General features: G+C 47.3%; 1 protein-coding gene across 1 annotated transcript; it reads left to right on the plus strand.

Annotated features, from left to right (window-relative positions):
* Nucleotides 1-214: 214 nt before the first annotated feature.
* On the plus strand, nt 215-8,807 carry LOC120527057. Its single transcript, XM_039750090.1, has 5 exons — nt 215-324; nt 418-477; nt 1,724-1,777; nt 2,900-2,989; nt 8,624-8,807. The coding sequence occupies exons 2-5, from the start codon at nt 427-429 to the stop codon at nt 8,741-8,743; spliced, it is 315 nt and encodes a 104-aa protein (XP_039606024.1). The 5' UTR covers nt 215-324; nt 418-426; the 3' UTR covers nt 8,744-8,807.
* The last annotated feature ends 5,606 nt before the right edge of the window (nt 8,808-14,413 follow it).

The following is a 14,413-nucleotide window of genomic DNA, read 5'->3' on the forward strand; positions in this document are numbered from 1 at the left end:
CTAAGAGGAGCTGCAGACAAACAGCGTGGACTCAGTGAGGACAGACAGGTGTCCCGTGACCTTTAGGACCAGCACAGCCATCTTGTTTGTCAGGTCAGTGACTGCAGCCTTTAATGACAACTTGGATATTTAAAACGTGTTTGTCACTGTGAGCTCCGCCCACTCACTGAACTGAAAGTGGGAGGTCAGTTCCAGTCTGCCTACCGATTGGCTACTGACTTCAGTGAGCTGCACATATGAAGTGAGCAGAAAAGAAAACTCACAGGCCAGTTAGCTTGAGGTCATCTGCTGTCCACCTGCATAACGTCTGCCATCGGAGGGAAGGTAAATCTGGGAAAGGAGCCGAGCCACAGCTGCGGGACTGACAGGAACAGTAGGCATCACCTCACACTCTTTATTTCTGTCTCTGTGCTTCAGGGTACAAAGATGAGGGCCGTGGTGTTTGCTTTGTGTCTTACAACAGCGTGTGCTTTGTCAGTAAGTATGGAATAAAACCATAGAAGACATCCATTGGCTTCATTCATGAAGGCAGCTTTAAATTTGAGATAAAAGGCAGAAACTTTATTTGTAAAAAAATTTTGTTTAAAGAAAACTTCCATGATATTTAATGTAAAGTGTCTATCTTTATATCGATCTATTATATAGCGCCTTTCATCTATCTATCTATCTATCTATCTATCTATCTATCTATCTATCTATCTATCTATCTATCTATCAATTATATAGCACCTTTCATCTATCTATCTATCTATCTATCTATCTATTATATAGCACCTTTCATCTATCTATCTATCTATCTATCTATCTATCTATCTATCTATTATATAGTGCCTTTCACTCTATCTATCTATCTATCTATCTATCTATCTATCTATCTATCTATCAATTATATAGCACCTTTCATCTATCTATCTATCTATCTATCTATCTATCTATCTATCTATCTATCTATCTATCTATCTATCTATTATTATATAGTGCCTTACAATCTATCTATCTATCTATCTATCTATCTATCTATCTATCTATCTATCTATCTATCTATTATATAGTGCCTTTCACTCTATCTATCTATCTATCTATCTATCTATCTATCTATCTATCTATCTATCTATTATATAGCGCCTTTCATCTATCTATCTATCTATCTATCTATCTATCTATCTATCTATCTATCTATCTATCTATCTATCTATCTTTTCATTATATAGCGCCTTTCACTCTATCTATCTATTGTCTAGTGTTTTTCATATCTATCTTTTGTTTCGTGACTTTAACATTCATCTCACTGTTGTTCTGCAGTATTTCATATTTGTCTCATTGTCTCATTTTCTTATCTATCTGTCTATCATTGGCGACTATAATTCATTTCTTTCAACTCAGATCCCCTACTATAATACCCAAGTTCCTGGAGCTGAGAATTGCAATGCCAGCCACCTTAGTGCCACCCACCGGTCCCCACCTGAGGGTGTCTTGACGAAGCAGGCACACCGAGGAGGCCCTCAGACCCCCAGTTGATGCTGTTTTCTATGTGATGGCCATCCAGGTTTCGCTTGCCCACCTTTCACTGTCTCCCTTTTTTTCTCCTCTTCTTGTATTCTGAATGTTCCTTCTGTGGGTCTCAATGCCAAAGCTCCACGTCTGCTGGCAGTTTTTGTTGTCCTTTGCTGCCCATCTTGAAGGCTCCTGTATTTTATTTTATTTTGTGTCTCTACTCTCTTAGGTGTTTCACCATCCTTACTTCAACTCTCCGTCTGACTGCATTGAAGACAGTGGGGTAAGCCCGCCGCTCCTTTCTCGTATTAAACTGTATTTGCTGTTTTTTCCATTTCGTTTCTCGTTCTGTGTAGCTGAATGTCAATGCCGTGCCTTTGTGGTACCACAGCTTCCTCGGTGGTCTGATGCACACACTGGGCCATTTCAGGGGTCTGTAGGAGGCTTCAGCCTGTCTGCGCAGCCCTGGGTTCAAGGCAGGAGCAGGACACACAGACACACAGACACTCAGTCTCACCAGTCATCCAGCCTGCCTGTCCTTGGAGAAGAAAAGCCACACAGGCACAGGGAGGACATGCCGACTCCATGCAATCGTTAGGCTGTTGATGGCCCAGTGGCTGGCACTGCCTCCTTAATGCTTTGTGAAAACTGGGCACACCGTTGGCTTTATTCATCGCTGCCACCTTTTGCCTCTTGAGCTTCAGCTGGGGTTCAAAGGTCTCGTTTTTGTTCGTTTTTTTAAGGCACCTTTCAGCTGTCGTTGTATTCTGTGACGTTCCTTTATTCTAGTGGGTGGGTCTCCAGGAGGCGGGGTCACCTGCCCATCACAGCCAGGGACCGCCCACAGCCATATAAAGACGGAGGCAGACCCCCAGTGCCTTGTGGTTCATTGAATGCGCTTGTGGAGGCGGCGAGTTCTGCGGCGTCTGTCGTTGTTTTCTTTGATTTTCTATTTCATTTTTATTTTGTCTTCGCCTCTGTGAATTCGGATTGACTGGACGTCATCTTTTTTATTTGTAAAGACTCCCTCTGTGTGACCAGCCAGGTTGCCATGGTGCTCCCTCCCCCCTCGGATGGGCATTTTGTGCTTTGGGACTCTCACGTTCACAACACGTCTTCAGTGTCACCGAGCCCACGAGAAGCTCTAATGGCCTGCTTGCCTAAATCCTCCTTCCCTTTTCTTAGAACCTTCCAGAACGTCACAAGGCTGAGAGCGGCCGGCTGCCTTCCCGCTCAGCGTCTGCCCCCTTGTTCTTTCACCCTGATGGACACCATAACATGCTTCAGAGTCAGTGGTCTGCGAGGTTCAACCCGAGACCCCCACACCATCTTGATCCTCAGGCAGCTCAGTGAATGTTCATCGTCTCCCAGTATGGCGGCTCTAACGCTCGCTTTTATTTTGCAGATGTTTTACCAGAACCAGGTCTTCCAGAATGGCTTCTACATTTACAAGTTTGTCCACGTGTACCCGCCTGGCCGTTACTTCATAACCAAGGTAACCAGAGCCCATCTTCTCTGCTGGCTTTTACGTTTCCTGCTGTGCCACCCACCACAGCGGCCCTGGCCCCGGTTTCAAAGACGCTGGAGGTCCGGAGCCCCACGTGCGCTCCGTCTTGTTTCGCCGACGTCCTCTGGAGTCTCAGCCACGTTTCTAGACTGCGGTTGACGAGAGATCGACTTTCTCTTTTCGTTTGCGTCCTTCGCACAAGAACGCTAACAAGTAGAGACACGGATTCGTAATGACGACCGTGCGGAGAGCAGGCCCACCTTATAGGCCGGGGTCCGCGTCTCTCCCGGCTCCAGCTTCAGCCCCGCCATATTTGTAAAGATTGGCGCTCAGGTCCCAGACTCTGGATATCGTAGAGCAAATCGCGTCGACTACGCCGCTGGAAAATAAAATAAATAAAATAATAACCAACCCATAAGTGAAGGGTCTTTACAGACAGAAGTGGAGACTCGTTACAAAGTGGAGATGTGACGGACAGGAAATGATGTAATAGATGGGTGTGCAATACAATACAATACAGTTTATTTATCACACAAGGAGGGCCGCAATGGGCTTTAACAGACCCTCCCTGCCTCTTGACAGCCCCCCAGCCTCGACTCTCACCATGAAGACAAGAAAAACTGCAAAAAAAAATCTGCAGGGAAAAAATGGAAGAAATCTCTGGAAAAGCAGTTCAAAGAGAGACCCCTTACCAGGCAGGTTGGGCGTGCAGTGGGTATCAAACAAAAGGGGGGGTCAATACAATAAAATACACAGTATAAAATACAGTATAAAAATTTAAAATTTTAGAAGTACGGAGCAGAATTTAACAGTAGATGATATCCCATAATATGATTTGGACTTGTTCAGAGTCCTGGAGACCTCAGCCATCAAGCTGCCTCCCCCATTTGGCCATTCCACAGCTGAAACAGCGCTAGTCCAATGAAAGGACCCCTCATTCCCACGATTCCTGCGATCCTCCATCAGGGATGACTTTACCTTTGGCACATAACAACTTGGCAGGTGGGCCGTGGGCACTGAGTGCCACATTTGAGTACCGAGAAGAGAAACAGAGCAGGTGAGGGTTAGTATCAAACTCTAACTCTCATGTTACTGATGTTTTAGTGCTAATGTTAATCTGCAGCTCTAGTCAGGGTGACCTAAACTGAAGTCGTGAGTCTTTGAAAGCTCTTATAGTGGCAGGCAGACCACTCCACAGTTTAGGGGGTCCTGTAACTAAAAGCTCGACCTCCCCCTGTTATTTTATTAATTCTTGGAATCCTAAGCAGACAGAAACTAGTTAACATAAATGAGAAACAACATCTATCCTTCAGTCAGTTGTAGAACCACAGCCAGATTGTAGAAAAGGAATCAGAGACAAGCTGGACACCATCGGAGTCCTGGAGACCTCGGCCATCACGCCGCCTCCCCCTATTGGCTATTCCACAGCTGAGTCAGTGCTGGGCCAGCCAATCTGATGACAGGACTCCTCTACCAAATGATTTATGTGATCCTCCATCAGAGATGACTTTACTTTGGCAGGCAGGTGGGCAGTGGCACCAAGTGGCACATTTGGGTACCGAGAAGAGAAACAGAGCAGGTGAGGAGGGTCAGAAACAAATTCATGTTTTAGTGCTAATGACAGTCTGTGCAGATGATCAGCAGCTCTAGTCAGGGTGACCTAAACTGAAGTCGTGAGTCTTTGAAAGCTGAGACTGGAGGGGCATCTCTTATAGTGGCAGGCAGACCACCGCACAGTTTAGGGGGCTCCTGTAACTAAAAGCTTGACCTCCTACTGTTATTTTATTAATCCTTGGAGTCACAAGCTGAGTGCCATCTTGAGATCTTAATGTGCGCCCAGGTTTGTAAGTCATGATAAGTTCAGTAAGCCGGAGCTCCGCCATTTAAGACTTTATATGTTAAAATCTGCCCTAAACCTAACTGGGCGCCAGTGTAACGACGTGAGGACTGCAGTGATGTGTTCGTATTTTCTTGTTCTTGTAATAATTCTTGCAGATTAACTGGAGGCTGAATAAAGAACAGCCTGAACATCCAGTGAATACCACATTGCAGTCGTCAATCCTACTAGAAATAAAGGCAGGAATTAATTTCTCAGAATCCTGTTTATTTAGAAAGCGCCTTCATTTCCCAGAATTTTTAAGATGGAAGCAACCTGATTTGGACAACTTTGTGATGCGCACTTTAAATGACCTGCTAGAGTCAAAGAGAACTCTGAGATGATTCAGTAAAATTGATGGAGACTCCAGCTGAGTTAAATGACGACAGAATATTATTGTGATCCGCGTCACTCCCTCAAAATATTAACATCTCTGTATTTAAAGACAAGTCGGTCTCATCCATCCACTCCTTTAATTCACTAACACAACTAATTAAAGACAACATCTGAGAAACTTCATTTGATTTAAAAGAAAAGTAGAACTGGGTGTCATCTGCGTACGAGTGATGTTTCCTAACGAGAGATCCCAGTGGACGCCTGTCAAGTGAACACAGTAAAGGTCCGAGTCCTGAGCCCTGCGGGCCATATTGAACTTCTGTGTGTACCGATGGAGTCCCGTCAGCACATTTCTGTACGTATTGAAGTCGATTTGACAAATAAGAACTGAAGCAAGCGAGCACCGTCACTGCCTGTGAGCCCAACATCGTTTTCTAGCCTGTGCAGTAAAGTCGAACGGTCAATGGTGTCAAACGCTGCGCTGAAGTCTAACAACATCATCACAGTGGAGTTTCCTTCGTCAGAGGATATCAGAATGTCGTTTATAACCCGTGTCTGTACTATGACCAGTGTGGAAACCAGACTGGAGTTTGTCAGGTCATGTCATGTGATGCGCGAGGTGGGACTGAAGCTGATCGGCGACTACTTTTCTAGTATTTTAGAGAGAAAGCGTCCATTTGAAACAGGCCTGTAGTTATTAAGTATGTGTGTCGAGGTCTGACGTTTTAAGTAAAGGTTTAATGACCGACACTTTAGTGCTTCAGGTAATGAACTATTGATAATGTTTAGAGGAGGCGCTGCAAGAACATCCATGGCACTTTTTATTAGTTTAGTTGGCACTGGATCAGGCACCAAGTAGTGGGCTCCATTTTAGAAATTAAAGTTAAGACTTCCTGCTCAGTTACAGGATTAAAATGACTAAAGTGCTGAATGCAGTGAGCGGCAGGGTCTGCTAAGCTAGTATGCGGTTTGTACTCTGATCTTATCTTTTTAATCTTCTCATTGAAGAAGTTCATAAAGTCCATCCATCCATCCATTTTCTAACCCGCTGAATCCAAACACAGGGTCACAGGGGTCTGCCAGAGCCAATCCCAACCAACACAGGGCACAAGGCAGGAACCAATCCCGGGCAGGGTGCCAACCCACCGCAGGACACACACAAACACACCAAGCACACACTACAGCCAATTTAGAATCGCCAATCCACCTAACCTGCATGACTTTGGGAGAAAATCCACGCAGACACGGGGAGAACATGCAAACTGGAACCCGGGTCTCCTAACTGTGAGGCAGCAGTGCTACCACTGCGCCACCGTGCCGCCAGTTCATAAAGTCTGTCCTGCTAATGTCTGCTGGTATTTTGCCCTGTAGATCTGAATTGCCATTTGTTAATTTAGCGACTGTTCTAGCCACTCAGTGTTCTACACTGTCCCGTGTAGTCTTGTAACAGGAAGTGACATCACGAGGAGGTGGGGTCTGGAGACACGGAAGAGGAAGTGCTAATTGAGGAAGAGTAAGAAAGATGCTGGCTCCTCTGTGGGGCCGCAGGGGAAAAGGAGAAAGAGTTAGAGGGCAGCACCCAGCCCTGGTCCAGCGGGCAGCCCCACATAAAGTTCTGCTTTTTTTCAGTTATTTGCGGTACGCCAATAAAAATCATCAGGACATCATTTGGAGGTTTGGGAGGCCAAGGAATTCATTCATTTTTTTAATTAAATGATTCAGCGAATGTTATAAGTAAAATATGTTCTCCGGTGTCCGAGTATTGTTGATTATCGCAGAAGCACTAAATACACCAGTGCAGATAACGGGCTGAGGGGACGCATGTCGTGTGACATTAGCGATGGCCAGAAGTCCACGTCGCTGTAGCAGAACTTATTGCTGCATTAGTTAGTAATTAGTTCAGAACGGCGTCTGTTGGATGATTAAAGTTCCCGTTAAGCTGTGGCTTAGTGGTGGGGGGCTTGGCCTTTAATTTTTAGGGTTCCTGCAGGGGGCGCACTGCTCCCCAAACCCGTCTTCCACCTGCGCAGCGCAGCTCCAAAGCACCAACGCCAACACAAGCCACACGTCTTTTCTTTTCTTTCTTTTCTTTTCCTTCACTGTCTCTCTTTCCCAGTCCGCCTCCACTCCTCCATCCAGCCTCCCGACTCCGACTCCGTTGGCTCCTTTTCTTAAGCACCCAGCAGTGCCCCAGGTGTCTGGTGATCTTCTTCCAGCAGCACCTCCGGGTAGGGTGGCATTCCTGCCATGAAGGGCTCTGGCCATCCCACAGCTCCCCCTGCTGGCTTCCACAGAACCTAAACAGGGCTGCAGTGAACTCCAACTCCCAGCATGCCTTGCAGGACTCCATGGTGCCACAGCCATCCAGAGGATCTGCCTTCTTACGGCCCGGGGAAGTAAATGTTCCTGAGCCCACTGTCTTCCCGGTCCTTCCATCACATAGGCGTCCCAGCCTGGTAATGCCCCCCCGGCAGTGACTTAACATCAGATGTTCACCTGCCAGTCCACTTTGACCCAAACCAGTTCTTAGGCTGAGCCTTAGTAAGTCGGCCATACTGGCATCTTTTCTCGACCCCCCCCCTTCAGAATTTTAACATGTCCTCCCCTATTGATATTTTTGGTGGTCTCGTAACTTTCTGGGTTGTGAGGAGGCCCAGCTGAGGGGATCCTGGAAGCTGCCCACCCTGGGCAAGGGGATTGGCCAGTGAGCCTCAGGGCATCATGGGAACGTCCAAACACCTGAGGATTCTTGTGGCAGCAAAAAGTGCAAAGGCAGGAGACGATCTGAAAGTAAAGTGGGATAAGGACCTGAGGGGGCACGAAAACCGTCACAACGCTTTAGGGCGGGCAGAACCAAACAGAGCCACCGCTACACGAGAATGAAAGCCTGAACCCTAATGTGTCACCTAAAACACTTCGGGTAGAAGGAAACCCACAGAAGTGAGTGACGCTCAGCGTATTTATTGATGATGTGACTGGCGAGCACAGTCACGTGACGGTGACCAAAGTGGCATCACATAAATCTGCATAATTAAATGAAACTAAATCCAGAAACTGACAATGACAGTAAAATTTAAAGTAGAATAAAACTGATGGGAAACCCTGCAGGTCAGGAACAGAACAGAAGAGACGCTCAGTGACGACACGCCAGTCGACTGTGGCACTTGTCCTCTGGCAAGTGTATTTAAGTCACCGTCATTGGCACAGAGTCTCCTACAAGCCTCATCCTGTTGTTCCTCTGCTCCCCTAGGCGGTGTCCGTTTAGCCTGAGATGTCACTTTGTCCCTCACCGCCGTTCTGCAGGTGCCTAATAAAGTGGACACTTGAGTGCATGCATGCCATTGAGTCAAAGCAGCAGTGCATGGGGACGAGATGTACTGTGTAACTGAAAATGTCACACTGTCACGCAGGGACACGATTCTGACCAAGAGGCGGAGACCTCCATGACCGAGAACGTCTCCGAAGGAAAGGAAGAAGAACAAAGCTCCGAGACCGCAAGTGGGGACTTTGAAAACACTTCATCAAAGTGAACGTCAGGAACGATGAAAAGGGCGCCGTGTGAACGTAATAAACTTGTTCTCCTCCAAAACAGGAGCATCGGACTTCTTTGAGATGTGTTTGTGCTTTCGTGTCAGTCTGTCTGTCTGTGTCTGTCTGTCTGTCTGCCTGCCTGTCTGTCTGTCTGTCTTCCTGTCTGTCTGTCAGTCTGTCTTCCTTCCTGTCTGCCTGTCTGTCTGTCTGCCTGTCTGTCTTCCTGTCTTCCTGTCTGTCTGCCTGCCTGCCTGTCTGTCTGTCTTCCTGTCTGCCTGCCTGCCTGTCTGTCTGTCTTCCTGTCTGTCTGTCTGTCTGTCTGTTTGTCTGTCTGTCTGTCTGTCTGTCTTCCTGTCTGCCTGTCTGTCTGTCTGCCTGTCTGTCTTCCTGTCTTCCTGTCTGTCTGCCTGCCTGCCTGCCTGTCTGTCTGTCTGTCTGCCTGCCTGCCTGTCTGTCTGCCTGTCTGTCTGTCTGTCTGTCTGTATTTCTTGAACTGGACGTCATTGTCATCGTCACATGCTGTCTCTGGTCACAGGCCTGACCTCCCTCTGTGTGCTCAGCCTGGCTTTGTTTCTCCAGGTCTCACCATTTTGCAATATCATCAATAAATAAGTCCTGTCATTTTCTAGCCCTCTCAGTCCCAACCAGGGTCACGAGGGGTGCTGGACCATAGGACTCAAAGCAGGGACAATCCCAGGACGTGGTGCCAACCCATCACACCCTAGGGCCAATTTAGCATTGCCAACCCTCCTGACCTGCATGTGTGTGGGAGGAAATCTCCACAGACACGAAAAGCTCATGCAGACTCCATACAGGAAACTGCCAGGCTCCATTTTAAAAAGATAAGAGTGGCAGGTTTGCCCATCGATCCACACTCAATAATTCATAATGTTAAAGTAAACACAAGCTTTCAGAAAGGCATGCAAATTTATTAGAAATCCATCCATCATCCAACCCACCATATCCTAACTACAGGGTCACAGGGGTCTGCTGGAGCCAATCCCAGGGCACAAGACAGAAAACAAACCCTGGGCATGGCACCAGCCCACCGCAGGGTACACACACCAAGCACCTCACCTGCATGTCTTTTTACTGTTGGAGGAAACGGGGAGAACATGCAAACTCCACGCAGGGAGGACCCGGGAAGCGAACCCAGACGGGTCTCCTTACTGCGAGGCGACAGCGCTACCCACTGTGCCACCGTGCCTTATTAGAGTTACAAAAGTGAAACGTGTCACTCCTTTGGCAGCCACACTTCTGGTGTTCTGGCTGAGTCTCTACAGGTTTTGCACACCTGGAGTTGGGCAGCTTACCCCCTCAGGCTCCATTAGATTGGGGGGTCGGGTCCTCAGTCTGCCACCTTCAGATCTCTCCACACGTGTTCTAAATGGCAGCGACTCCCAAACTCGGCCCTGGGGACCCCCTGGGGGGCTGCTGGTTTTTGTTCAAAGCAACATCTGCGTTTGTTTTTTTGGACTGCTAGCCTAATTAGATGATAGATAGATAGATAGATAGATAGATAGATAGATAGATAGATAGATAGAGTGAAAGGCACTATATAACAGATACATAGATAGATAGATAGATAGATAGATAGATAGATAGATAGATAGATAGATAGATAGAGTGAAAGGCACTATATAATAGATAGATAGATAGATAGATAGATAGATAGATAGATAGATAGATAGATAGAGTGAAAGGCGCTATATGATAGATAGATAGATAGATAGATAGATAGATAGATAGATAGATAGATAGATAATGAAAGGCACTATATAATAGATAGATAGATAGATAGATAGATAGATAGATAGATAGATAGATAGATAGATACTTTATTAATCCCAAGGGGAAATTCATATAATCCAGCAGCAGTATACTGATACAAAAAACAATATTAAATTAAATAGTAATAAAAATGAAAAAAATTAAAATTAAATTAATGTTAGCATTTACTCCCCCGGGTGGAATTGAAGAGTCGCATAGTGTGGGGTCTCCTCAGTCTGTCAGTGGAGCAATTAGGGTTCCCTAAGCCAATTGCTGCATTTTTAGGGTCAATAAAGAAATTACCGAAGTTAATACATGTTAATAAATGTTAGTAAGCAGTTACTATATACTATATATTTTTGAATTTATGTTCATCTTCATTTCCATTCTGTATTTCCCTTTATTGACTCATCAGTGGCTCTGACGCAGTTGCTGCCTTTCATCATTTCATTTTGTCCCCCAAGAGTGTCTGCTCTGCTGCCTTCTAAATGTCACGATTAGGGTACAAAGGGGTGAGCAGGATACACAAAATAAGGGGAAATAATCCAAAAATATCAAAAAAAGAGTTAAGCATGGGGCAGCACAGTGGCGCAGTGGGTAGCGCTGCTGCCTCGCAGTTAGGAGACCCGTCTGGGTTCACTTCTCGGGTCCTTCCAGCGTGGAGTCTGCATGTCCTCCCCGTGTCTGCGTGGCTTTGCTCCGACAGTCCAAAGACGTGCAGGTCAGGTGGATTGGAGATCCTGAATTGTCCCCGGTGTGTGTGTGTGTGTGCCCTGCGGTGGGTTTGTTTCCTGCCCTGTGCTCTGTGTTGGCTGGGATTGGCACCAGCAGACCCCGTGACCTTGTAGTTAGGATATAGCGGGTTGGATAACAGATGGATGGAGTTAAGAATGTAAAGCTACAGGAAACAAACAGAAACATCTTATGATGTAAAAAAAGAAAGGACCTGCTGACTAAATGAGCCGAGTTATTCTAATCACTTATTGTGCCACAGGGGGTCCGCAGGGTTGAGTTTCTATGCTGTTGAAGCCAGGACCACCCACGCACGCTCAGAGACCTGTCCCCGTGCCACTCCAGCACTCTCTGTGCCACACGTTGTAGTCGTCATCGTGCAGAAAGGTGACACGTCACTCCAGTGTGAGCAGCAGCTCAGCTTCTCATTCATCTTTGCTCAGTCAGCCACCTCCTCGCCACCTCCGTGCTGCACCGTAGGGATGGCATTGGGCAGACGAGGAGCAGTGCCAGGTCTTCGCCAGACACAGAGAGCATTAAAGAGTTTGGTTTGACCTCATCAGGCCAGAGCATCTCTTCTGTGGTGTTCTCAGCGTCCTTCAGGTGCCTTTTGGTCAAGAAGAGCTGCAGTGATGGCCGCCCTACTGCCAGCGAGGACTTCTGAAGCTCTGTCAGCCTGACCATTGGGTTGTTAGCCACCTCCCTGGACAAGGAGCTTCTCGTTTCAGATACTTAGTTTAGCTTGACGGCCGACAACACGAAGAGTCCAGTTTAAAATTCTTGAGGCCGCTGTGCTCCTGGGGACCCCCGAATGCTGTGATCTGCGGCTCAGCACACTTCTATCATGGAGGTCTACAGAGAGTTTCTCTAGAGTTTGTTCTGATATACAGAGTGAATGGTGGACCACCGACACACTTAAAGGTGTCCAAGGAGCTCAGCTGGCCACGGGTGGAACTCCAATCAGAGAGATAAAGCAAACTGGGGGACCCTGAGGGCCACGCAAAGGCTCTGAAAACTCCGACATCCGCGGAATTAGCCCACTTGGAGTCTCCTGGCTGGTGCTGCCATCCTGCACTGCGGGTGTTTAACCCCCCTTGGTTGGCAGATCTGTGTACCCCCACCACCACCCTTTTTTATACATTTCAAATCTTCTAATGAAACAAAATCCTTGGCTGGACAAGTCCCCGTGACTCTTCCTTTTTCCATTAATGGCGTCCATCTGAGATGTGTGGGACATTAAGGTGAGCTGCTGTGACACACGTGGCGGAAAACGCGAGGACAAAATGTGCTTCATTGGCATAAAGAGAGGAGACGCAATGATGGCGATGGAAAATCAAACATGAAAACGAAATGAAAGATGCAATGTGAAGCGGGTTGTCTCTGTGAAAGGCGCTATATAAGGGTCCAGGAATAAATGAAACAGCGCTAACATGGCGTCATTAACAGCAAACACGTTTACAACAATAATACCGAGAATTACCAAAATGAGCGGGGACGGCAGGGTGACCTGGCATCAAAAAGGGCGTCACAAAGGCGTGCACTTGGGGTCCACAGTGACTGGGACCGTCAAAGCTGTCCAAGATCAACAGCTGAGCCCCCCAAACAGACCAAGGAAGGTGAGCCGTGACACGAGGGGGGTAGTTGTGTGCCAACGGCGAGGGCAGGCTGGCAGCGTCTTACGACGTCTCGTGGGTTTGAACTAATGGGCAGCCAAGGGGCGGGGGGCATTAAGGACGGGCTGCTGGCCCCTCGCTGCTGTTGTAGCGCAAGTCGAGTTTTTATTTATCTGGCGATTCCATCTCGCCTGAAGAAGGGGCCCGAGTTGCCTCGAAAGCTTGCATATTGTAATCTGTTAGCCAAGAAATCGGTCATTCATAATGGCGACCACGGTACAACACCCTAGTACTTTATCTGACGACAAATGCAGTTGCGTTTATCAAATTTAACCGAAGTTCGGCAGCTTTTAGTTTGCTCCGTAGGAGGACTGAAGCGCCAGCGTGACGCGCGATCAAATAATTCAACAGACAAATGTCTTCCTTTTAAAAGATTTAGTAAAAGTTCAAAGCAGTTCACATAACAATTGAGAAAAACAATGACATAGCCAAGAATGAGAACTTAAAGTTTAAGCTGCGCTCCGTTTGCCAATCCCGTTTCATTTCTCTCTCACACAGTCGCAGTTGGGCGCGTTAGGCACGTTAGGCACGTTAATGACGTAACGCCGCTCAGTAAACGTGCAGACGTAGCTAACGGCCCGCGCCAGCAGTCAGACGACTTCCCGACCCTCTTAGTGAGCCCCGTCGGTGTTACAGGAGCAGCCAAGAGAAGGCTACAGGGGGCTGAAAGGCTATGAGAGAAAATGATATTCGATTCAGGATTATCAAAAACTGACGTGAGTTTAACGTAAAGCACCGTGAAGCCTACTGCGGTCTGTCTCTGTGAAAGGCGCTATATAAATACATTGGGGTCCAGGACAGTATGAAGCAGCGCTAAGATGGCGTCATTAACAGCAAACACACCATGAACCTCACAAGGCAATCATTACAAAGATGAGTTGGGACGGCGGGGTAACCTGGCATCAAAAAGGGCATCAAAAAGGGCAGTGATCAAAAGAAGCAGGGCGTGCACTTGGGGTCATTAAGATGGAAGGATCGACAGGTGAATTGCGTTTCAATAGGGAGCCCCTCAAACAGACCAAGGAGGTGACCCATGACACGGAGGTTAAGGGTTGGCAGTTAGTTGTGTGCCAAAGGGATGTCTCGTGGGTTTGGATCATATGGCCAGCCAGGGGAGGGGTCAAGAGAGTGGGGCATTAAGGATGGATTGCCAGTGGTCCGCCTGCTGGCCCCTCACTGCTGTGTAGTGCAAATGAGAAGCCTTTATGGAGGGTCGCTGGTGCTTCAGGCTAAGCAAAGCATCTGGGAAGGCCATGCCATGCAGCAGTAGATGTGCCATGTGGGCAACTCGTGTTCTCCAGTGATGTTCCTGATGCTTCATAAGCCTCATTAAGGCTAAGCTAAGCGTTTGCTAAGAGCTTTGAACACAGCAGGACATGAATAACGGACACCTTGTTGGTAGCCCACCATTGTAGGGTGGCATTGGCGCTTCCGAACTCTTATCAGACCAGTCAAAGACTCTGTAAAGGCTTCTAGCAATATGTCGGCAATGGG

This window comes from Polypterus senegalus, chromosome 4 (genome assembly GCF_016835505.1).
Source record: "Polypterus senegalus isolate Bchr_013 chromosome 4, ASM1683550v1, whole genome shotgun sequence".
In the NCBI taxonomy this organism is placed as follows: Eukaryota; Metazoa; Chordata; class Cladistia; order Polypteriformes; family Polypteridae; genus Polypterus; species Polypterus senegalus.

Coding starts and splice junctions, on each gene's coding strand:
- LOC120527057 (XM_039750090.1), top strand. CDS start 427: ATGAGGGCCGTGGTGTTTGCTTTGTGTCTTACAACAGCGTGTGCTTTG. Junction 478..1,723: donor CAACAGCGTGTGCTTTGTCA/GTAAGTATGGAA, acceptor CTACTCTCTTAG/GTGTTTCACCATCCTTACTT. Junction 1,778..2,899: donor ACTGCATTGAAGACAGTGGG/GTAAGCCCGCCG, acceptor TTTATTTTGCAG/ATGTTTTACCAGAACCAGGT.